The sequence below is a fragment of the Nelumbo lutea genome, chromosome 6 (assembly GCF_056320005.1).
Source record: "Nelumbo lutea isolate HS-2025 chromosome 6, American lotus-T2T, whole genome shotgun sequence".
Classification (NCBI taxonomy): Eukaryota; Viridiplantae; Streptophyta; class Magnoliopsida; order Proteales; family Nelumbonaceae; genus Nelumbo; species Nelumbo lutea.
In genome coordinates, this window is record NC_142689.1 from 20,907,727 (window position 1) to 20,934,246 (window position 26,520).

General features: G+C 37.6%; 1 protein-coding gene across 1 annotated transcript in view; it reads left to right on the top strand.

Moving 5' to 3' along the window:
• LOC148847831 (serine/threonine-protein kinase 12-like) overlaps nt 1–26,106 on the top strand; it is a 29,025-nt gene extending 2,919 nt beyond the window's left edge. Inside the window, exons 4-12 of the mRNA XM_088949724.1 lie at nt 1,667–1,752; nt 1,933–2,053; nt 4,299–4,378; nt 7,501–7,563; nt 7,716–7,834; nt 14,387–14,472; nt 18,082–18,203; nt 25,076–25,187; nt 25,713–26,106. Coding sequence (XP_088805850.1) covers nt 1,667–1,752; nt 1,933–2,053; nt 4,299–4,378; nt 7,501–7,563; nt 7,716–7,834; nt 14,387–14,472; nt 18,082–18,203; nt 25,076–25,187; nt 25,713–25,808 — 885 coding nt within the window. The 3' untranslated portion in view covers nt 25,809–26,106. The remainder of the gene's footprint in view (nt 1–1,666; nt 1,753–1,932; nt 2,054–4,298; nt 4,379–7,500; nt 7,564–7,715; nt 7,835–14,386; nt 14,473–18,081; nt 18,204–25,075; nt 25,188–25,712) is intronic.
• Nucleotides 26,107–26,520: the final 414 nt, after the last annotated feature.

The following is a 26,520-nucleotide window of genomic DNA, read 5'->3' on the forward strand; positions in this document are numbered from 1 at the left end:
AGGGGGTTGGTTTTAAGCATGCCTACCCCCTGAAAATGGTCAAAGTCTGAAACACCCTGTATTTGGGGTTTTGGACAGCTCCCAATATGATACGATATGATACGCCTGATACGGGGTGTATCATATCGAAAATTTGAACCCTGTTCAGGCGTATCATATTGAAAATTTGAACCCTGGGTAAAACAGTCTGGTCTAAGGCTGTGTTTGGTTTGAAGAAAAAAAGTAGGGAAAGATAGGGAAACCTATACAAGGTTTTATATGTTTCCCTACCTTTCCCTTCCTTTCCCCAACTTTTCCTTCAAACCAAACATAGCGTAAGTTCATTGCTGGTTGCACATCTCAGAAACTTCTTATGAGCTTCCTGGCATGCAAATTGGTTTCAGAAGTTCTTTTCTTTTGTTTTACCTTACATTTTTATAATTTCCAGCCATCTTGTAATTTGGTTTCTGCATACTGTGGCTCATATCTGAGTCAATAAAGTGCCTCATAATCCGTACCCATTCTCATATGTTATTAATTGATGTGTTGACAAGATGTTATTCTTTTTTAAGAACATGGAGTTCTCTTGTAATTTTGATGATCCATGCTGTTTCATGTTCCAGTTGACCTTTTTTCTTAATGTTTTATAACTTGTTAGTTGTGACATTCTTGGTGGAAGTTTGATTCACAATTTTGGGCTTACCTGAATTTTTGACTGTTCTAACTCGTGATTCTTTGAGTATGCAATTATGCATCATTTTCATTTTCAAACTGGACAATTGCAATACCTTATAGTCTTTATTTGTAATCTGCAAATAATGCATTATTGGAGCAGAATGTCCATTAGTCTACTGACAATTGGAAATCATAGTTTTCAAGGCGCCAAGGCAAGGTTAGGTGACTGGGGGTGCCTTGTCACCTAGTCGCCTAGGCGATGGATTTTTTATGTTAAAAACATAGACCCTAGGGTAGTTCCCTACATACCATAACCATATTTCTTTAATAATTATTCATGATTTTCATAAGAAAAGTATAACTTTCATATTAAAGTATAGAAAATCAACATATTCATGAGAAGAAAAGGAAGAAGGAAAATAAAATTCAAAAAATATAGGGGCTGAACCCTTATTTTTGTTATAGGAAAAGAAGAAAATAAAAAGTATTGGTAGTAGTAGTAGTAGGCGATTAGGCGAGCTGAGCCTCAAAGGGCGCCTTGTCGCCTAGGCGCACGCCTAGGCATCGCCTTGACAACTATGTTGGAAATAAATCCATATCATTTCTTATTGTTTTGATATGACACTGTACAAACAGTTGCCAGGGGAAAAAAGGAAAAATCAAGCAGGCAGTTTAAATGTTTAATATGCTTCTTTATGTGAATATTGCTTTACTTATGTAACTAAGAAATTGCTGATACCAATAATAGTATTACACATACTGGAGTTTCCGGTCTGCATATTCCACAAATGTCCTACCCTTTATGTTTTTTATCTGTGTCTAGAAATTCTGTAAGGTTTACCTTGATGTTTTGCAGTTGAGCACGTGATCAAAGTTGTTTGGTTATTTTTTTCTTGCATCTCAGTCCAAATAAATTGTTCAATGTGAAAAGGATTAATGCTGTAGCCATATGACTATTGTCTTTGGCTGCTTATTTTATAATTTTATTACATTTATATATTATATGTCACAGGGAACCTTCCGTATTGCAATATGGCGTGGAACCCAAGTTGCTGTCAAAAAGCTTGGGGATGATGTGATAACTGATGAAGATAAAGTGTAGGTTGCTCACGCTATGGGTGGATTAAAAATGTTTCGTTATTTATCTTTTTTGATTGGCTGTTTCATTACTATCTTTACCAATTTCCTTTGTAAACCTGATTTTTATCATTAATAAAATTTCACTGTTACTGATAAAAAAAACTATCTTTACCAATTTGGTGTCTGTTGGTTTTACAGAACGGCATTTAGGGATGAGCTCACATTACTTCAGAAGATACGACATCCAAATGTGGTCCAGTTTCTGGGTGCTGTAACACAGAGTAGTCCAATGATGATTGTCACTGAATATTTACCCAAGGTTTTCCTTTCTGTCTGAGTTACTGGTGCTAGGATTAATTTAAACTTAAAGCATTGACTACTGAAATTTCCATTGATTGGTCATCTTTTGAATCTTGGGTGTTCCTACCAAAATCTTTTTGAAGGTGATAACAATGTTTCTTTTATCTTCACAACTATTTGTTTGCATTGCCTGTTTAAAATTCATCTGAAAGCATCAACTATCACTTTTTTCTTTCTCATCTTCAACTTCTGATTTAAGAAGTCCGGATTTGTAAATTTGAAATAAATTATACATGATTCATCTTTGTTCCTATTACTTTTCCCCCGATAAATGATGCTAAAGTTGCATTGAGATTCAAGTTGAAAGGGGTGAACCCTAATACAACTATCACAAGGTCGACATCTGATCCATGTATAATGTAGGTAGGGGGGAATTGAATTTCATCTGACCCAGATTTGCCTATTTTACCCATACTTTAAAGTATTTCTGTCAATGCAACTTTAAAGTGTCAGGGTAATAAAGCATTGGCATCTCTTCTTACCCCTTTGAAATTCACTTCCACCCCAATGTATTAAAAGTTATTAACACACACTTTTGGGGTGGGGAGAGATCAACTCATTTGGGCACAATTATAAGAAAAAGGAAAGTTTTTTTTTTTAGGGGAGAGATAAGTGGTTTTATCCATCTTTGAATGTATTTTCAATCTGTGCTCATAATTTATAAATAATTCCTTGGAGGTTTCAGCCGATGGTGAGATGGGTGCAATCTGTGGCAATCATTTTGAATAGGTCATTCAATTGGGTGCCAAGGAGTGCCTACAGTTTAGCTGATTCTTTAGCAAGGGCTGAGATTCTAAGAAGTCATGTAGAATGGGGTTGTCCATGGCTTGGGAGCACGTGTAATTGTTACTCTTTTTCTTTATTGTGTTGTTTCCGTTGTTGCTGTCTAGTGCTCCATTATATGGAGCTTCACTTGTATTTCTTGGCTTGCTGCTCTATTTGTGAGTTGGCTGGCGTTTTTAATTAATGAATTATGAATTATTTCTGTTGCTATTTAATCCATTGTTGTCAAGGTATAATGTAAGACTCTGCTTAGGTAACAAAGCACCCTTGGAGGGGGGAGGGGCTAGCCTAAATGTCATAAGTTATATCAAGAGGGTGTCCATCTAGGTGACACGGTATCCATCTGGGAGAAAAAAACTATAAAGCAAGTTTCTTATTATAATATTGTGGGTATAACTAACTAGTATGTCTGTTGTAAAAGCAAAAGAAAAGGGACAAAAGAGGAGGGGTAGTTCCATGCTCGATCCAATTATAACTTGATTAAATTTAGATTGCCTTAATTAGATTGCATTTTGAATTTGCAGCTCTAATTGATTTTAGTCTAAATTAAATAATAGTTAATCCAACATTTCTATATTCTAATAAATATTAAGTAGACATCTTTAATGTTTAATAATGGCAAAATCTTGGTAATCAATACTTTATACTAATATATGGCATACACATAAAATCTTATATTTGGAAGTTCAAACATAATTAGTTATTTGGTTTACAGGTTGAGGTGTAAGAGTTTCATGTTTTGAGATTTTGTGTTCAAGTAATGGAAGCTTAAAAGTTGATACAATTGTTGATACTTTCCTTGATGCTGACTAGCAACTTTTGTATTTTTGTAAAATCTGAAAGGAACTGAATTGCCAATGAAAAAGAGAAATAAAAAACATAGCTGAATGGTGGAAGCTTCCACAGTACTTCATCCAGTTTATGAAGACCATATGTGTGCCACTGTTTCAATATATGTCGAATGCTGGTAAATAATGAGTTTATGCAACTTTTGTATTCTTTGTACTAAATACATAGTCGGATCCATGAAAAGACACTAAATGCAAAATTGGACATTGCTTTTCATGGGTCTCATCCTGTCTATAGGACAAAGAAAATCAAGAGTTGTGTAAACTTGTAGATAAGTACTTAAGTAGCATTTATTTTCAACAAACATTACAATTGTCTTCTCTTTATTAAAACATCCCTCTTATTGACTTAAAATAAATAAAAAGCTTTGCATTGGATTTGTTGGTTAATGATTTTGTGCTTATGTTTATAAATAGTGTTTTTAAGAAGCATTGGAGAATTGACATCTCATAAGCATGGATGTAAATTGTGGAAAGAAAAGAGATATTCAAGTTTGTTTTTCGTTTTTCTTTCTGAATGCAGAAAACAACACCAGTCTTTTTATTCTTTACCTCATCCTGGGTGTGGTGCAGGGTGATCTTCGTGCATTCTTGAAAAGAAAAGGAGCATTGAAGCCAATGACAGCAATCAGATTCGCACTTGACATTGCAAGGTATATTCACTGGTTTATATGGAGCATCCAATGCTTTTAACCTGCTGTTGACCTGGATGGTTGAATTGTTTGAACCATCACCTGGGCAGTTTTCTTTTTTGAGAATATAAAAAAAACTGTCACCTGGACAGTTTTCTGGGTCCGGTTTTTCTAGAAGTGGGAAATTGACCAAATACCATTGACTTGATCAAAACCCATCTGACCTGGGTGGTTGAACAGTTGACCCATTTGACCCAGTCACCGGGTCACAGGTTACAAATTACATGTATATCAAAATTTCTGGAGGCCATAACTTTGTGCCCGGTTGGTTGATTGGGGTGATCTTTTTGATTTTGGGTAACTTAACGAGATCTATGCATTCCGAGGTGCTGCCCCACTATTTTTGCTAAAAAACCCTTTTTAGCCTCAAATCCAAAATTTTAACATTTTTATAAATAAAAAAATAAATACTAAAAACTGAAAATTATCAAAAAATGAAAAACTGAAATGAAAATATAAATTAGTCATAAAATAATACATATATTACATGTAGAATAGTCTGACCTGTCTGACCTGGATGGTTGAACTGCTGACCTGTGACTTGTTGGCAAAAATGGTTCAGCCTCCGGGTCATTTTTTAAAACACTGGCAGCGTCATGCATAAGCAATGGACCTCTCTATTTTGGACCACTCCAAAATAGTTTGAAGTATTCATTGGATTGGACCTGGTCCATTTGTAATGGATTCATATTGGACCAGATTGGATTGGACCAAATCTGGTCCAATTAACACTCTTAGTTGTGGGGATCAATGAGAAAGGATATTGGCAAATGGGATGGCAGACACTCTAGCTAAGCAAAGGGTGAATAGGGTTCATTTGTAATATTTTGTGTGTGAGGATGCACCTCATGCTTCTGTTTGGCACGTTTAGCATGCTTGTATTCTCTTGTTATTGATATTTAATTAATAAAAAAACTGGCTCCTTCTCTTGTTCATCCTTTAAGTCTCTTTGCTCCACTACATCCCCTTCGATGTTTGCAGTTAAAGAAATTTGGTCAAGGCCTATTCCACCTAAAATAGCTGGTTTTTGTTAGGAAGTTAATACGATAAAATCAATATTGTGGATAACTTGCAAAAGAAGAGACCTTATTTATGCTTGCCCCCCCAACTGGTGTACTTTATGTAAAGTGTAGAATGAATGTTGTCACCTACTGATTTCCTGATCCTTCAATGCGGATATTTGGAATTGGGTTTTTACGTTGTTTGGGTGTAGGTGGAGCTTTCCATCTGAAGTAAATCTGCTTTTTTACCTGTCTACTTTTGGGTGGCCAACAAAGAGAGGAAACTAACGTATCAGGGAAGCTCTCTTATGGACCATTTGGGAGGAAAGGAATGCTAGAATATTCCAAGCTAAGGAGAGAAGCCATGCTAAAATAAAGGAGTGTATACTGGCAAGGGCAATCCTTTGTTTAAAAACTACTGATCTATTTGTGGATTACTGTAGTGATGACCTTTGAAGGAGTTGGTTAGCAGTGGCTTCCACTTCCTCCAAAAAAATAAAACACAAGTACCCCCTCTGGAGGGGGTTATAAAGTTGAACTTTGATGAGAGCAATCAAGGCAATCCATGACCTTTGGGCATAGGAGGGATCTTCAGGAATAAGGATAGTAACATTCTTTTCTTATTTTCAGGTCCAGTGCCATTTGGAGACTCTACAAGGGCTGAGTTACTAGCTGCGGTACAAGGATTACAGATTGCCAACCAACTTGGAGTGAATAATTTGATAATTGAGGGAGACTCTAAGGTAGTAGTGGGATGGCTGTCGGACCCAGATGCTGTTGTTTGGGGTTACATGGATATCCTCAAAAAAGTTAAATGGCTTAGAAGAACATGCCAGTTAGATTTCAGTTGGTTAGCAGATCGGCCAATGCCATAGTAGATTCTCTAGCTAAACAAGGGGATTCAAGGGTTTCTCTGTTTTGGGCTACTTTGTAAACTGTAATCTAAGAAGAGTGGGATTGGAATCATCTTTAAGGAGAGATAACATCTCGTGCCTCCTCTTAGGGTGATTGTACTATTTCTATATCCATTTAATAAAAACACCATTCGTTCATAAAAAATTCTACAGTTATAAAAAAAAGCCATATCAATGTGTGAAAACCATCAGAGAACATTTCATGATAATTTTGCAGTGGTATTAAGAAGCTCACCATGGCGCTATCTCCTTTTCTGTATCCATAAATTTACACGGTTAAAACAAATAATATCAGTCCTCTTTATGGTACTAAAAATATGCCTAAGCTTTGAATGCTTTAAAAAAGCTGAAAAAATTTTTAGAATGTATTGCAATCTAAAATAAGATAGGCCAGAGTGAAGCATTGGCTTGACCCTTTAATTTGTTATGGCAGGATTTCAGGATGAGTTACAACTCACTGAAATGAATACTAAGTTATTTAATTTACCAATTAGAAGCGACAATGTGGATAAAGAGACATCCCATTTTGGTTGTGGAGTCAAGAGCCAAATCCAATATATGTCTATCCCTAATTTTGAGAAGGAATATTTGAATTTTGATTTATAAATATTTAAACAACCTCGTAATCATTTTAGATGTGAACAGTAATTCTCTAATACAAACCAATAAAGGTAAAAATCTGATCTTGTTTACTATTCTGTTATGTTGGTTGTGTTCCTTGTGATTCCTGGAGAAATTATTTCAGTAATCAGTAACAACTTAGGGATAGAAGAGAAAAAGGAAAACTAGAATATTCATTTATAAATTATCTTTGGAACAATTAAAAAGTTTTTAGTTAGTAAGCTCCAGACCTGATTGATTCCTCTAGTGACAAAACTTTCAGCTGATTTTGAATCTTATTCTTTTGACTCAGAATTGGCATGTAATTAGCTTATCCAATTGAATCTGATGATTCATTTTGCTTGGCTTAAAAATCATGGCGTATGGTTCTAATGCTGCAGAATCAGCAATTGATAGTGTTGGTGTCGTTGAATATAAGCAATACATGCTTGGATAGTTGGTTTTACCATCTTTCTAAAACTATGGCTTGTGGGATACATTGTTTGGGAACTTGAAAGATGTTTTGATTGCTATCTCACCAATTTTCAAATGTCTTGGCTAATTTTAGGGGGATGAATTACTTGCATGAGCATAAACCAGAAGCAATAATTCACCGTGATCTTGAACCTTCGTAAGTTCTCATGTTACATTTTCCTCTGCTCCCCTCTCATGTAGATGTCAATTTTCATTCCTGGTTTGAGATTTTCAGTATGTATTAATTGTTTACCTGGATGGCCTGAAACTATTGGAAATTTCTTGCATGTCTTACGAGTAAGATAACAGAAATATACTTCGGGATGATTCTGGACATCTGAAAGTTGCAGATTTTGGAGTTAGTAAATTGCTGAAAGTTGCAAAGACAGTTAAAGAAGATAGACCTCTAACATATGAAGACACTTCATGTAAGTTAATTGCTTTATGACATAATTTATGATATTTTTTGATAAGAAAATGGAAGATTTATTATTATAAACGGGAAATGAGATTAGTACACATAAAGGCAGGACTGCCAACCCCAAAGACTAAACCCCAGAATACGTATCTGCCCAAAACAGTTGCTGCCTCATTACCCCTTGCGTAGCCAGTGAATCATTGAAACCATTTGCAGTCCTTCCTACGCATTTAAAGTCAGCATTAATATCCTTTGCAATGCTTTACTTCCCTAAATGCATGCCTGAGAGTCCATGAAATGTTTCTGTTACAATTAGTCCAAGAAACAACCAGCTTTGAATCCCCTTCCACGTCCATCTGTCTGAAACCCAATTGCTTTGCTAGCTGGAGACCTTGCAGCAGAGCCAATAGTTCAGCATTCAGAGAATTTTCCATGCCGATAGGTCCTGAATATAAAGCTACTATCCTGCTGAAACACCACATATCCCTACCATTCCCGGATTACCACAGGAGCTTCCATCAAAGTTTCAGTTGTATCTTGTTTCATTCAAGAGGTTTCCACTTTATCTTTGTCTTTTTTCTCTAGAGGAGTGTGCCACTTCTGTCTAAGCTCCAAAGAAGTCATTCACAGAGAAGATTTTAAAGCTTTCTAAGGTTCTTGCCCAATGTGCAACCTTTATGTTAATGGTATCAATTACCTCGTCCAAAGATCTGCTCTTTCCATTGAAGGTTCTCCCGTTTCTTTCTTCCCAAACACCTGCAAACTTGCTACAGAAAAGAAAGCTAGTTAAGTGCTCTCCCCTCATGTTTGTATTCTCTGTTTGGCTAGTGGTGAGACCCTTCCTCATTTACTAATTTCCCACTCTTTCGTGTCTTGCATTTAGGATTACTTCTCTTCACTCTTTAGCTGCAGATGAGATCACCTACAAGATGTGATTCTTATTTAGTTCCAATTTCTTGCGGCAACAGAAAAAGCGCAAAATGCTTATGGAGGGTAAGAAGAGCAGCTGTGGTTTGGACCATTTGGGAAGAAAGAAATCAAAGGATTTTCAATGAGAAGAGTAGATCTAAGGAGGAGGTAATTGAAACAACAAAAATCAGATCTACACATCGGGTAAAAACTGCTGGTACCTTCAAAGAAGTCTCAACAAATGACATAATAAGGAAATGGAAGGAAGTGGCACAAATGGAAACACATAAAGAAATTATCAAGATGGATTGGAAACCTCCAGGGCTAAATAAATTGAAGCTAAACTTTTATGGTAGCTCCTTTGGAAACCCTAGGAGGGCAGGAAGCCATGAATAGGGGAAGTCTTTAGAAATCATCATGGAGAAGTTGTGGATTTGTTCTCAGGACCAATTGGGTATGGAGACTCGGTTAAGGCAGAGATAATGACACTCTTACAAGGCTTGAAATTAGCAGTAAAATTAGAATCTAGAGAATTGAAAGTGGAAGGGGACTAACTATTGGTCATCTCTTGGGCTAAGCAAGTAAACTCAGCACCTTGGAAGCATAGATTTGCATTCAGGGAGATTGACCTTCTTGGTAAGAGTTTTAACTATACATTTGGGTGGGTTAAAAGGACAACAAATGGATCGACAGATACTCTACCTTTTCTTTGGTTGCCTTAAGGATAAAAAATGCCAACCACATCTTAAGGAGAAGCCCACCTATAGCCAAAAAGAGAGTAGAAATACTCCCAAATACAGATTACAAAAGGTCAGGAGATTAACAAATGGGGAATAGATTCACCACTGGCCCTACATAAGAAGCACATATGAGGAGAGAGGCAACAATTGGGCCTTCTTTTTTGCCGCATATTACAAGTATTAATCTTACCAAGGAAAATTTTTCAACAGAAGGCTTGAATTTTAGGTGGAACAGACTTATACCAAATCTCTTTCATTGGGAAAATCTACACCTGCTGATGTAGGCAAAGTGAGGGCTCTAAAAAAAAGAACAAGTTAAAAGACCATCAGGGGAGGTTGACCAAACTCTAGTATCCTTGAGGTTATCATCCAAAAAAACTGTATCCAAGAGTCCAAGTAGATTAATACGAGAACATTCATTGTCCTTAAGGCCTCTTCTGAAACCTAAATCCCAGCTTAGGCCTTGGGAAGAAGGTCTTCCCAACCTGGAGGCAAATTCACCTTTAAGAGTTGGGAGGGAAAATCGCTTAAGATATTGTGTTTTAAGTGTTGTATCCCCTACCCAATGGTCTTCCCAAAACCAGATTTTGTTCCCCTTTCCCACATCAAGGTGAATGAAGTTAAAGAAAAGTTGGGTATACCTCATGAATGGCTTTCCAAGGAGAGGCTGAGGTTGCAAAAGAGGCTACATTAGCATCCTGACCATTTTCTGCAACCTTGTGAATGCTTTCAATTACCTTGTGCCACAACTTATCTCTTTTGAATGGGAATCTCCATAACCATTTAGCTAGTAATGCCATATTTCTGAGGGTTAAATTCCCTAAACCTATGATGCCTTTTTTCCTTGGATTTACAAACTTGTCCCCACTTGACTAGATGAATCTTTTTTCCTTCTCCTGGGTCTCACAAAAAATCCCTCATGTACTTCTCAATATGCCTTGCAATTCTAGTTGGAATCCAAAAAGTGTACAAAAAGTAGATGGGAAAGTTTGGCAAAGTTGATTTGCTTTGGGTTATTCTACCTCCTAGGGAGGTATAATTTCTTTTCCATAAAGCTAGCTTCTTTGCAAACCTCTCCAATCTCCCCCATTGGCTTTCCAAAAATCTTCTACCTTATGGTTTCCTCCAAGTGGTTGGCCTAGGTAGTCTAAGGACCAGTTCCTAACCTCACATCCCAATACTTCAACAAAACTAAGGACTTCCCCTTCCTTCCATGTTGACACTAGCCAAACCAATTTTCCTCTAATTCACCCTTAGGCTAGAGAAGTACTTGAAACTATCAATTAACTCCTTCAAATTCCTTATTATTGATGGATCTTCACCTTCACAAAATAAGATTATATCATCAAGAAATTGAATATGGGAGATAGAAACTTGATTCCTGTTTTCTTGGTAAACACGCAACAAGATCTCAGAATAGTGAGAGAAGAGGAGGGAGAAGAGAGAAGAGAGAAAAGGGAAAAATGGTTTTGGAGAGAAAAACCTTAGTTGGCGGGGCCAACCTTTTTGATATTTATATTAGGGCGACCACTCAAATAATAAAACAATGTAAAATTACATATGTGCCCTTGTGGCACTAAACTAAAGTAAGCCATCGTGTTGCGAGTGATGCAAGCCTTTTGTAAATACATTTGCAAGTTGCTTAGTAGAACTAACATATGGGGTGCACACTTCCCCATTAACAATTTTCTCTCTGATAAAGTGTTTGTCAACGTCAATATGTTTAGTTTTATCATGAAGAACTGGGTTGGCTGCAACGTTGATGGCAGCCTTGTTATCACAATTAGGGGTGGATTCAAGCCGAGTCGAGCCGAATAGTACCAGGCTTAAGCTCGGTTCGAGACTGTTCTACAAGGCTAGAGCTTGAGCTCGGTTCGAGCCAGAACCTTGAGCTCGAGCTTGACTCGAGTAAAAATTGCATAAGCTTGAGCTCGATTTTAATATTAAAAAAGTAAGAATTATAATAATTAATAATTATAATATTTTTATTATATATATATTCGAGCCGGCTCGCGAGCCTCACGAGCAGAGCTATAGTAGGCTTGAGCTCGGCTTGTTTAATAATCGAGCCAATGAATTGGGCTCGAGCTCGATTGAAACGAGCCGAGCCGAGCTCGAGCAGCTTGTGAAAAGCTCGGCTCGTTGCCACCCCTAAATTCACAATACAAGGACATGGGGCTATCAATTGGAAAACCCAATTCGCTCAACAAATTCTTTATCCACATGGCTTCAGCCACTCCATGGGACATTGCTCTATACTCAGCTTTAGCACTAGACCTAGCCACCATACTTTGTTTCTTGCTTCTCCATGTGACTAGGTTCCCCCCCACAAAAGTACAATACCCACTAGTGGACTTTTTGTCATCAATTGGTCCAAGCCCAATCAACATCTATATACACTTCAATCTTCAAATGCCCATTCTTTTGGAATAGCAAACCAACTTCTGGAAACTTCTTTAGATATCAGAGGATTCTCTCGACTACCTCTAAGTGTGTGGTCTTAGGAGCATGCATGAATTGACTAAGAACACCTACAACATAAGCAATGTTTGGCTGGGTCATGGACAAATACATGAGCCTTCCCACAAGTCTTTGGAATTGCTTTACATCCTTGATAACCTCACCACAACAGTCACCCAATTTGTGATTTGGATCAATGGGAGAGTCAGATGGCTTAACCCCCCTAGTTTTCTTGAATCCTATAACAGATCTAGGATGTATTTCCTTTGAGAAATAAAGATCCTCTTTTATGAGCGGGCCACTTCAATTCCAAGGAAATACCGTTGGGGACTTAGATCTTTCACCTCAAATTGAGTGGCTAAGAGATCCTTTAGCCTATGAATTTCAACTTTCTAGTCACCTGTGATCACTATGTCATCAACATACACTATCAAGACTGCAATCTTTCCTTCCCTCCTTTTCACAAATAGTGTATGGTCAGTTTGACACTGTTTGTAGCCAATCTGCTGTAGAGCCAGATAAACCTTGCAGGACCAAGCTCTTGGTGATTGTTTTAGACCATACAAGGACTTCTTTAACTTGCACACTTTTTGCTTTTTGCCATGGGCACTAAAGCCAAGAGGTTGTACCATGTACACCTCTTCCTCAAGGTCTCCATTCAGGAAGGCATTTTTAATGTCTAGCTGATGAAGATCCCAATCAAGATTTGCAACAAGAAAGAAAAGAACTCTAATGGGGTTCATCTTAGCTACTGGAGCAAAAGTCTCTGCATAATCTACTCCATATACCTGGGTAAACCCTTTTGCCACCAACCTGGCCTTGTACCTTTCTACTATGCCATCAGCCTTGTGTTTCACTGTGAACACCCACTTGCACCCTACCGATTCCTTACCCTTAGGAAGATCCGCTAACTCCCACGTACCATTTTTATGTAAGGCATTTATCTCTTCTTGCATTGCATTTGTCCATTCAGGTACTAAGAGAGCTTCTGCCACATTTTTAGGGATAGGGACACTGCCAATGGAAGAAAGGAAATGTAACTCCGCTCCAGTTCGCTTGTTCACCAGAGCTTTAAGAACCCCCTATTTGCTAATATTCTTCTTTCATTCTTCCTAATAAAGGTTATTTTCTATAAGGTAGCTAAAATTATAAAACCATTTTTTTTGTAGGGATTAAGAATTTAAGACCCTAACATGGATTGGTTTGGGCTTGCTCTAAACGGCTTGGTACAAGGGTGGATCATAGAATTAGGAATGAAATATTATCTATTTGGAATAGTGCAATTAGGAAAGAAATAAAGAAATTGAAAGTTTGACATACTTCAATGTGTATGCTTCCTATATTTGATTTTATTGTTTGCATTTTCACTTTAAATATGTTTTATATGTTATGGTCATGTATTTTAATTTGAGTTGATAAGCTTTTTAAAATATTTAGTTTAAAATTAAAGTTGTATTTTTAATTAATATTATTTTAATTTATTTTTACATTTTTTGCAAAGTGTTTACATATTTTTTGAATTTTTATTTAACTTGCCTTGCTCCTTAGGAACATTATGCCCTTTGCGCGTTTATTTTTTTGCGTCTTGTGCTTTTAAAGCATTGGTCTAGGCTTGAACCCCGAGCTTGCTAGCCCGACCATCGGGCCTACATGCTAATATATATATATTATTTCATTATATATTACTATTTACTAATATATGTTTTTATCATATATAATATTATTGGGCCAGGCTTATTTGCAAACTACTGAGCTCAGCCTGAAAAGTAATCAGGCCTCATACTTACAGCCCAAGGCTGAGCTTGCGGGCTTAAAGTTTATGCTTGAGCAATTGAGCCCGAGTCCACGGGCAAGCTTGCTGGGCTACCTGGCCAATGAACAGGTCCATGAATACATACATGAAAAGGGCAGCCCAGTGCACGGGGCTCCTGCCAATGCGCTGTCTTGGGGAGGGACAGATGTACAGTCTTATCCCTGCACACACACACAGAGGCTGTTTCCAAGATTTGAAGCCTGGTCACCCAAGTTGCAATGGAGCAACCCAACCATTGCGCCAAGGCCCACCCTCGTCCATAAATATTTACATACATACATAAATTTTAGGTGAGCTTGCCCATAGGTTTGGCTGTGGACTCAGCCTCAACTGCTCAAACATAAATTTATGTATGTATTCATTGAAGAAAGGAAAATGAATGACAAAGACAGAAATTTTGTGTAAGTTGGATATGATCCTAATACTCATGGTAGTAGCATTACAACCATGAAAATAGAGAATAAGAACATTATTTACTTGAAAGAAGTTTCTTCTCTGAGGCGATTAGAATGGACAAGGCACTGGGCCTACATTTCATTTTTAGGCATTTTCTCTAATCCTAGTTTTCTTAAATTGACAGCTCAGTTAAGGAATATGTGTATATTTTTCTGTTTCTGAAGTATTTGTCTCTCATGAATAGGCCGGTATGTGGCTCCAGAAGTTTTTAGAAATGAAGAATATGACACAAAGGTGGATGTCTTTTCATTTGCTTTAATTCTACAAGAGGTAAGGGTTTCTTCTTCTTCTTCTTCTTCTTCTTCTTCTTCTTCTTCTCCTCCACCTCTTCTCTCATTCTCTCTCTCTCTCTCTCTCTCTCTCTCACTTTCAAGGGTTATTTTCGAATGATAATCTTCTAACATGGGAATTTCTTAATATTTGTAATGCATCATTGTTTCATTATTTCATTTCTGTAAAATGATCTACATTTTATTTTTCCGATCATGAATCTTATTGTATGAATTGATGAGAAAACTTATAGTAAAAATTAAAATTATGTATTTGTAGTGATTTTTTATTAGTCATGGAATAACTTTTATTAATTTTCAAATCCCGCAACCAACACTTTGGGGAAAAAGGGGTCAGGGGGAAGTTATTAATGGTGCATAGCACCGAATACCCAAAAAAAAGAACAACTTTTATTAATTCAAAAGAAGATAATACATGAAGATTGTACAACTGATAGCTCCCACTGAGCCAGCCCAACCCTCAACAAGCAATCAAAGAAGCCCAAAAAGCTGCTCCCTATTAACCCTTTGTTTGGCTAGAGCATCAGCCAAACCGTTTGTAGCTCTACTAACCCATCTGAATGATTCACTTCTATTTGTAGTGATTGATGTTTATAATTTAATCTATTAGAAGCATAAAAACAATGGAATATGAAAAAACTTAGAGTTTTAATGAATTTATCATTGTCTAGTTTAATAAGCTAAAAATAAAACTACTATAACAATGTGGGCTGTTTCAGAATAAATACTTTTCTTTTTTGGTTTGATCAAAGTACATATATTGGTACATGATAGGGTTCAATCATTTTTTGTTATTCTGATGATACACTTCTGAACCTCCCTATTCTTTTCTCTGATTTATCACAACATAAATTATGACATCCGCTTACTTGTCACTTGTCAAGGCATCGTGTAAGTGACAAGGGGCCCTTGGTTGGGTGCAGTGCCTGAAAGCCTTGACATATAGCAACAAGGTGCCCGTCTAGGTGCCTACCTAGGCAACAAGAATCTCAGGGCGAGAACTTTATTATATCTATCTTATAAATGTGTGTTAATTCACTTTATAATATCATTTATTCTTCATTTCAAAGTTTTACCAAGATTTTTGAGATAAGAAAAAGAAAGATAGAGATTTTCCAAGTAATTGTGAAAACTATAAAGATAAAAGTTGTACATTGGATAAAAACATTAGAGCTCTTGCAAAGCTATTCAGTGATTGACATAATAAGAGTGTGAAATGAAGTGACACACTCTTCAAATGTAAAAGAAAAAAAGGTGATGGAATGGAAGCCCCCAGCTAACAACAAAACAAGCTGAACTTTGATGGGAGCTCTTTAGGAAACCTGGGACTGGCATGTATTGGTGGTTCGTTTGGAGATTCCTCAAGTAAAGTGATGGTTATGTATTCAGGTCTTTGAGGAGTAGGGGGTTTTACTAAAGGCTGAGCTGTTAGCACTGCTACAAGGTTTAAAACTTGCTAAGCAAGCAAACCTACAAAACTTGGAGGTCGAAGGGGACTCTAAACTAGTTATCTCTTGGACTACCACAAGGTGTAATGTTCCTTGGATTTATAGACATAGCCTAAGGGAAGTAGAAATCCTTGCAAGTGACTCAATGTCACTTTTTCTTGGATCAGAAATCCTGCAATGGGATATGGCTGACTCATTAGCCAAGCAGGGGGTCTACAGGCAGCAGTTGTTTTGGGTGTTATTGTAGTCTCTTTTTTGGGCTTGATTGATATCTTGCAACATATTGTAATTCTGTAACTTGATTTCTCACTTATTAATAAAATTATTTTACTTGCTGATCAAAAAAAAAAAAGAAAGAAAGAAAGAAAGAATAGGTGGAAGGGTTACATTGGGATAGACTGTCTATATTAGAGATAAGGAAGCTAGAAGAACCCTTTCCAGAAGAGGAAATAAAGAGAGCAATGATGGGAATGAATGGTGATAAGGCACCTAGGCCAAATGGATTTACTGTGGCCTTTTTTTATGAGGGGTGGTGGACCGTGGAAAGAACCTCATTCCCTTTAGGTGATTCTGTTTCCCACAATTTCCTAGAATCACCTAGATGACTATGAATATCAGTTACAAGAAAAATGCATGTAAAAAATTTGATATTGCGTTCACTGAATATAGGGCTGCAAATCAGTTGAATGGAGCACCTGTTTGTGATATACCTTTGAGAAGCAGCACAAAGAGAACGAACTGTGGGAAAAAAAGGAAGAAAACTCTTTATTCTTCTCTTCTTTAAATCATTGGGTATTTTACATCTAAGGATAAAATTCTTACATAATTGCATGTGTTTGGAACCGTGGGCATTTATTGAATAAGCGCTGCCACATAGGCACCACTTCAGCATTTCCCCCACTATGGGAATCCATACGCATAGGCACTTGCAAAAGTAGACTTCGGTTTATGTGCGTGCCTACTGTTGGGGGAAGCTTCATTTTAGCGCTTCCCCCAACAGGTAGGCATTTATTCACTGTTTTGCTGATGTGGCATCTAATAGTGCCTAAGTGTCAGTAAACGGGTTCATCATTGCTTTTCTTGGTTTTCCAAACAAATCAAGTGCAAAGCATTTAGTCAATAAACATCCACGGTTCCAAACACATACAATATATGATAGGGTGTATTTCATCAGTAAAAAAATTATTAGACAAAAATAAAAAGGGGTAGCAGACAACTAAAGGCACACCTTGCAAGTTCTATCCAATTGTATGACAAAATAAAACATTTATTTTATGCCTTAAACAGATTTTAGAGTCTATTTCACTAATGATATATGATATAAGCTCTAGTAAATTCCTTGAAATTTGCTGGCTCAATATGGAATGCAAGGGTTGAAGTTTTGTCAGAAACCTCTTTACATTGTTGACTGGAAAACACTTTAAGGGATACAACCAACTATTCCAGGGTGACTGAAAAAGAAACTATTAATTCCAAGCATTGTCCTGCATATCTGTTGCTACTTCCCTCTCAGCTTTTGTCCAGGAAGTAAGATAAAGATTGCTGGCAAACTCCAATGGCAATCATGATAAAAGTCAAAATTATTCTTATGAGAGTCTTTGTGGATAACCATTCTCCTAATGACTTTGAACTGGATGCTTGTGGAGGCACCGTAGTATTACTCTTTTGCAAATCGTAATGTTTGGTGCAAATATTTTCTGCCTTTTCATTTTCATGGTTCAAATGCTGCCAACTTTTCAAAAGAAGGAAGAAAATAAATAAGAAATATTGCCAAGTCAAGAATTTTTACTTTATGTGGATAGCTATTGCTATCAATGGTAACTTTGTTGGGTTTATATGCAAAAGAGGTGTGGGCCTGAGGAAATATCAGTTTATCTAAATTTGTATTTGCGTTTGATCTCTTTTTTACTTAATTAAAATATTCTTCGCTTTTGTTTCTTACAATAGGTTTAGTATAGGAGTCACTTTAAATGTATAGAAGCCACTGAAGTAGTTCAACTTAATACACTGTAATTGACCACATTGCTGTTCGTATTCTTTTTTTAGTTAACTTGGCTGTGTTTTTAAGGTCCGTATATTCTGGATAAGGCTCATTTGCACTTACAAACCTAACTAATAATGCCTTGTGTTCTGTACTCTAGATGATAGAAGGCTGCCCACCATTTTTAACAAAGCAAGATGATGAAGTTCCTAAGTCATATGCTGCAAAAGAACGACCTCCTTTTAGAGCTCAGGCAAAGAATTATGTATATGGTCTAAAAGAGTAGGTGCTTCTATTGGCATGAGATTTTTGTTCATATTAGAAATGTTGTGACTTGAATAATGTTCTATGTATGTGCTGCAGCAGGCATTCCCTGACCATTATTTCCCCAAGTTGATCATTCCTTTGTTATTGATATGGCTTATTTTAACTTTGGTAGCTATGCAATTGCATACGTATTTGACATATTTAATGTTAAGATCACAAAATCAAATATTATTCTACTTACTCTGTCAAACAAAGGAATGTGCAACATAATAATAGAAATAACTAGAGGTTGTCTTCATTTAGTGCAGCAGCTGAGTCATCCCGGCTTTGGGCATCAATGACATTCTATTCTTGCTAAGGGATGTCTTTCAAGTTCATTTCTGTTTGTTGTTCAGGAATTATTGTAGCTCATGAGGTAGATGTAGAGATCTGTGGGATCAAGGGGAGTTTCATGATTCCCCCCCTTGGCTCACTAGTCTTGTTTCCTTTAAAGTAGTGTTTGGTTTGAAAGAAAAGGTGGGGAAAGGTACGATAACTTTGTATCGGTTACCATACCTTTTCCTACCTTTTCTTTCAAACCAAACACATCCTAATGGAATGACTTATAGTTTTAGTGGTTTGTCTTTCTGTTGATTGTCTGGTTGTTAGTATGATTTTTTGGTTTTCTATCAATGAATTTCCTTTTAGTAATTGATAAAAAAATGAATTTCCTTTTCGTAATAAAAACTTGGAGTAGATGTTGAATACTCTAAGAAACCAATATTCTACTAATGTTAATTTCTTGAGTGTCCTCCTCAAAGTGAAATGTAGATACATGCAAACAAGACTAGCTTGAAGAATTTTGACTTGGAGTCCTTTTGCAGTAATTCTAATTCACTGGTTAGAAATTCTGATAGAATTCAGGATGTGGTGATTTCAGATACCCTAAATTTCGGAGCATAACCTGAATGATGATGTGAATAATAAATCTTAGTTGGTCTTTGACTGTCATTATTTTCTTGACCAGAAGTGAACTAAGTCAGAAGTTTAATTTGAACCCATTATTGTCTGCCTAAACTGTCATATTCTATCAACATTGTTGAGCAAGAGCAAGATATGAGAGGAGAGGAGAAGAGAGAAGAGAGGAGAGTTGAGTGGACTGAAAGCCCTCCAGAATACAGGGGGCGAGTGTAAGAGTTATTATTTATACTGACCCAGTCGTACAATATAAACAAGAGAGAAATTACAACAGTACCCTTGTGGTACTAAACCTGAGTACACAAAACAATTGTCAACATTCCCCCTCAAGTTGGAGCATAGATATCAATCATGCCCAACTTGTCACAAAGATCATGATGTCTGGAAAGGTTTAAACCCTTCGTAAAGATGTTTGCAAGCTGGTTCTCAGAAGTGACATAGGGAGTACACACTTCGCCTGTGATAACTTTCTCTCTGATAAAATGCTTGTCAACTTTGATGTGTTTTGTTCTATCATGTAGCACCGGATTGGCAGCAATGCTTATAGCTGCTTTGTTATCACAGAATAGAGTTATAGGTTTGGCCACTGGGAAACCCAACTCACTCAACAAATTATTTATCCACATGCCTTCAGCAACCCCGTGGGCCATAGCACGATATTCAGCTTCAGCACTGGATCTAGCCACCACCTTCTGCCTTTTACTCCATGTAACAAGGTTCCTTCCTATAAAGGTGTAGTAGCCATTGGTAGACTTTCTGTCACCACACTCACTGCATAGGAGATGTTTGGTCTTGTCATACACAAATACATCAGCCGCCCCACAAGTCTTTGATATCTCCCTATGTCCTTTACTAGCTCACCTTTTGATGCATTAATTCTGTGATTCTGATCAATAGGAGTACTGACTGCCATTTTTCCAAGCTTCCCAGTTTCTTGTAGAAGATCCAGAACATACTTCCTCTGAGACATGAAGATTCCATGTTTTGATTTTGCAACTTCAATGCCCAAGAAGTACTTAAGCTCTCCAAGATCCTTAACTTCAATTTCCCTATGTAGATTCTTCTTCAAATTGTCAATCTCACTTAGGTCATTCCCTGTGACAACAATATCATCCAATAAACAATTAGGACTGGCACCAAGGATCCCCTCCACTTCACAAACAAGGTATGGTTAGATTGAGTCTGAGAGTAGCCAAAAGCAACCAAGGCCTTTTTTGAACCTGTCAAACCATGCTTTGGGAGACTGTTTTAAACCATAAAGTGACTTCTTAAGTCTGCATACCTTTCCCTTTTCAGCACCACTGTAGAAACCAGCAGGAAGATCCATAAACCCATTTGCATCCAACAGTTTCCTTGCCCTCAGGTAGATCCACAATCTCCCAGGTTTGATTCTTAATTAAGGCTTCCATCTCTTCTTGCATAGTTGTCTTCCACTCAGGTTTGGAGAGAGCCTCACTAACACTCTTCGGTATAGATACAAAGTCAAGAGAGGAAAGGAAAGCACGGTAGGAAGGAGAAAGTCCATTGTAGGATAAATATTGTGAAATACAATGAGCAATACACTTTCTCTTCCCTTTTCTGAGAGCAATAGGAAGGTCCGGGTTATCTATAATGGGATTAGTAGAATCAATGGGAACTAAAACAGTAGAGGGATCAAGAGGAATACCTGAATCCGTGTCAGCTAAATCTGGAGTCTCCAAGGAACCGACAAGAAGTGATGTAGTTCTACTATAGTGGAATCAACCTCCCTGTGAAGTCTTTGTCGTAAGTAACGCTGAGAAGTAGGACATAAGGGAGGTGGTAAGGTAGGTGACATAGGAGGATCAGACACAGGAGCGGACATAGGAACTAAAACCGGAAGAGGGATAGACTGCTCACTCACTTCCCCAAAACACTCCCCCTAAGAAGGATTCTTCGAGAAGAAGGATGTGGATTCAAAAAAGGTGACATCCATAGTAACATACCGACTCCCAGAGACTAGATCATAGTAGTAGTGCCCTTTCTGATTTTCTGCGTATTGAAGAAAGACACACTTCTTTGCCTTAGGATCAAGCTTCGAACAATGATTACCAAGAATATGTGCAAAGTAAACACACCCAAACACTCTGAGAGGAATATGGAACATCTCCCCCTTAGGAAAAAGGAGACTGAATGGGGTGCTGAATCCAAGTATACGGGAGGGCACCTTGTTAATCAAAAAGACTGTTGTGAGAACTGCATCACCCCAAAAACGAACTGGAACTGTAGATGTGATCATCATGCTTCTTGCAATTTCAACAATGTGCTTGTTTTTCCTTTCTGCAACACCATTCTGTTGTGGACTGTAGGAACAACTGCTCTGATGGATAACACCATATTCTAATAGATACGAAGCAAGATGTTCTTCAAAATATTCCCTGGCATTGTCTGATCTGAACACCTTTATTTGTATCCCAAACTGTGTTAGCACCATTTAGTGAAATTGCCTTACCAAGGATGGTACCTCATATCGGGATCTCATTAAGTAAATCCAAGAATATCGAGAAAAATCATCCACAAATAAGAGAAAATATCGATAACCACCCATAGAAGGAACATGATAAGGTCCCCACACATCAGAACAAATAACATCAAAAGGAGATGAACATCTTGTATTACTAGCTTTAAAGGAATGTCTACAATGTTTTCCAAGTTGACAACCTTCACACTCTAGACTTGACAAATTAATCGACTCAAAAAGCTTTGGAAACAAGAAACTAAAAGAAGAAAAAGATAGATGACCTAAACGATTATGCCAAAGCATAATCTAACTCACAGACCCTGATTCACTATCCCTGCTGACATGATGACCCTGATGAGGAGGAAGCACATACAAGAGGTAGATTCCATTCACTTCACGGCCACTCCCAATCGTCCTCTTTGAATCTAGATCCTGCAAAATACAATGACTAGGAGAAAAAATTACTGAACAGTTCAGGTTCTTAGTCAAACTATTAACAGATAACAGGTTAGTACTCAATTTGGGAACATGAAGGACAGAGGGAAGGGAAATGGAATCATTAATCTTGACAGACCCCTTCCCAGCAATGGGAACATGAGATCCATTAGTTGTGGAGACTCTGTCTCTGCCAAAAAAGAGCTGGTAAGAGGAAAAGATAGTGGACCTATGGGTCATGTGCTCTGAGGCTCCAGAATCTATAATCCAAGGAGGCCCCTCCTTACTTGTAGTTGAAACATAATTTGCAGTGGCATGTGATCTACCTATTTGAGCAAAGGAAGTAGAGTGTGCTTCACCAGAACCACTTGTACCTGGCTGTCCACCTGCTACTGAATTAGAATTGACTATATCTCGCTGATTTAGGAACTGCCCATATCTCTCAAGTTCGGCCCTCATTGCAGCAGTTGCAACGGACTCTAGAGTAGTTGCAGTGGGAGGGGCCGGTATGTCACTAGTGACTACCATGTGAGCATTTCCCTTCTTATTTTTGAGTCTATTCGACACCAGATGAGGATTGAGTTTCCAGCAAGTATCTCTTGTGTGTTTAGGCTTCTTACAGTGGTCACAAATCAAATCCTTTTTGTCTTCCTTCTTGATTTCGCTGCACCCCAGTCTCCACTTTGTTTAGGTCTCATAGTGCTAACCATGGCTGATTGATCAAAAACAGAATTTTTCATCATCACATTTCTCTTGCTCTCTTCCCCTGACACAAAGGCATATGCCTAGGAGAGAGTAACACTGTCCCTGGAAAGAATGTGTTGTCGTGCAGTATCATACTTGGGATTAAGGCCAACAAGAAATTCAAAAACCCTATACTTCTCTAGGAGTTTTTGATAGGTAGTTGCATCCTTAGTGGATTCCCAAACAACTGTCTCCAGATAGTCAATCTCCTGCCACATGGTTTTAAGGGCTGAAAAATAAACAACAATAAGTCTATCTCCTTGATTTCTCAATTGAGAAGTCCTAGCAACATTCTCCCTCTGTGAATAGGTTTCTACAACCCCATCCCATATTTTCTTAGCTGTATTTGCCCACAAAAAAAAATTACTTATATGGGGCAACATCAAATTACACAATCAAGTCATCACTATATAGTTTTCCTGTACCCACTGGAAGCTGTTAGTTTCGAGTTTCACTTCTTCACCAGTGATATACCCTAACTTCCCACGAGCACCAATGGCCATTTTTGCATATTGTGACCATTCTAAGTAATTTGAACCATCCAACTTAACTATAGTAATGGTTCCAGCCTCGAAAAGGCCTCTAGCACCTCCTCCCATTGGTTCAATTTCACTCCCGGGCTTGTTTTCAACTCTGTTACCCTCCATAATTATTAAAAAGGGGATAAAAGGTTACTGTAATATGCAAGAATATCAAATAAATCACTTTTGGTACCAACAACACCCTTTTAGTGCCCTAGATGGTCCTTTCACAAAAGATTCCTTTTCTGCAGGATGGGAGAAGAGAGAGAAGAGGCAGCCGCTCTCTCCAGAAACCTCCAAAACAGGTAGGACTTGAACCACCCCCCTTAGAAAACTCCAAAAAATTAGGGCACCACTTCTTAGGTCAAAATCGAAGTGTTCAACAGAAACATGACTCTTCCCCTTTCTCCGGTTTCTCCTGATTTTGATGGGAAACCCTAGACCAGCTACAGGGCAAACAGATCCACCAAAAAATCCAAAAACTGGGCTTACCTAAGATCTTTGATCAGCTTCTTAAATCACCATGCAGTCGGCTGATCTAGGGCTGCATGATAGAACAACTCAAGGAACCTTCGGCCTGCTCTGATACCAAGTAGAAATCACTAATTGCAGTTTTGGATAAATTCCTTGTGAAGAGAAAGAAGAAGAAGGTGAAGAGTTTCAGCAGTAGAGAAGAAATGAGGAGAAGAAAAGTAGTGGGATGTCAACCAGAATTGAATTAGTTATGGCCGTCAACCTCTCTTTGTATTATATACTCAACTTAAAAGAATAAGAGATTACAAGAATGCCCTTAGTAGGGCGACTACTTAAGTAGCTGAACAGTTACAACTTAAAAGAATAAACTAATGGGCCTAAAGCCCAACAAATTCCTAACTTAACAACTTAAAAATAAGAAATAAATAACTGGGCTCAATAGAAGACTATAACAATGAAAGGGGTAATAAGAAATCACGAGCAACACACTCTAGAATTCTAAGGAAGTGGCGGATTCTTCTGTTCATAAGCCAGTTGTCAATTATCTTTGGTCACCACCAATTAGAGGTTTTGTTAAGCTTAATTTTGATGGTAGCAGTTTCGGTAATCCTTGACCATTAGGTATTGGAGGTGTATTTAGAGACGATGAGGGCCAGTTGGGGTGGGAGACTCCCTGAGAGCAGAAGTGTTGGCAGTAGTAGAAGGGCATTCAAAGGGCAAAGCTAATGAACATTCGCAAGCTATTTGTGGAGGGAGACTCTAAATTGGTGATTAGCTGGTTACAAGATGGGGGGATGAAAATGTGGCTCTTTAATAATGAGAGGTGGACAATCAGGTGGCTAACCACTCCAGAGAAATGGATATAAATGTTGGGTGGGTTGAGAGAAAGTGCTAATTCTGTAGCAGAAGCCTTAGCCAAACAGGGGGTGGGGAGAGGTTCTCTGTTCTGGGCACAATTAATTGTAAGGGAATTGGTTGTTGGGGGAGATAGGAGGTTTTATCTTTCAGTCTTTGTCTGTGTTTAATTTGCTGTACATTTTCTTCCTACTTTAATTAATAAAATGCTTGAGTTATTGATAAAAAAAGCACAACTTGAAAGTTGACCAATACCACCCACACTTTAAAAGAGACTGCTATTCCAAGTGACCACAATGTCATTTTTGAATACCCTTGATTGCTTGCTTCAATTATTTTCTCATGTTCATCTCATCACATTGGTTAACTTGACAGGTAATTTTCATTTCTGAAAAAACTTTATTATAATATTTTGCATACAGGCTAATTGAGGAGTGCTGGAGCGAGGAGCCTTCGGAGAGACCAACATTCAAAACAATAATTAGCAGACTGGATGAGATAAATAATCTTCTTGCTCATAAAAGGCGTTGGAAGGTTTGTACTATATCCAATTCACTGAAACTGGGAAAGAAAAAAATGATTATTCCACTTGTGTATGATAGTGTAATAACGAGAGTATTTCCTAGTACTGCATACATGACTGTATACTCATCATTCTCGACTTACAATTTGTTAGTCAGATGACTCACATCTTGGTTTGGTCTCAAAACCACTTTTCCAGGTTATAAAAGGTTATGGACCATGATTGGATTAATTGATTAGATATTAGGGATCATGAAACAAGCAATCCCTGCGTCATGTTTAATAGGAATTTGTGGTTGAGCTTTAATGTTCTAGTGCATGGTTGGGGTAGGGGGAAGTTGGTTATGACTTGTTATTTGGTACGTATTTTGGGGCATGGCAAGGAAGTTGGGTATGACTTGTTATGTGGTGCGTATCTTGGTAGAAATTGGTATTGTTATAGACTATGGGTGCACCCTTTTTTATGGTAAAATAGATAACGAGTAGTCCATATGTACCAATGTGATTATGATTGTTGAACTCCCTTATTGTGTGCAGGTTAGACCATTAAGGTGCTTTGAGAACATTGAGGCCATGTGGAAGAAAGATTCTTCTGATCCCAGCAGTTCTTCTTCCAATTCTACAAATGGATGAGTTACTTCATTCCACCTGCTTTTTATGGCAATTGTATCAGGAAACTTCTGCTTTCCAGCTTGGTGTAAATGTAAGAAATCATGGCAGATGCCTGGCTTATTGCTCAAACAAATGGTCTTCTCTTGTTGATGTGCAATTTCTGTTCCAAGTGTAAGTCTCCCTTTGAATTTGCTGGGCCAAGAACAACAATGTACATGTCACTGGGATACCATTATTGTTCGTTTAAACTGATGTGTAAGCATGATTTATGCATTTATGGATTTATGGAAGAAAATGCCAAGTGAGTGTATTATGGTAAGTATAATATCCATTATTTCGTACAGACCTAGTTTTGTGTTTTCATTCGGTACTTCTAACATTTGGTAGTCGTTGGACTACTATAATTAAGACACCAATGGTAAGTATAAAATCTATGCCCATTTTCACTAATACAACCTGTTCAATATGTAATCCTTGCATGAAAAAAAGTGGATGAACCAAGTGCAAGATTGAATTATTTGAAAATAATCCATTTGTTTGATGGTTGGAGAAATCCAATCAATTTCTTTTCTGGACTAGAAGATCTGCATCGGGTCCAAATCACTAAATCTTTCTCATTAACCATAAACATCACCTGACATGTTGCAATTTGGGGTACCCCATGACTTGTAGTTTAAAGGAAAACTATTGCAAACTATCACGCAGAAATACGGACTCCGAGAAAGGCATGATG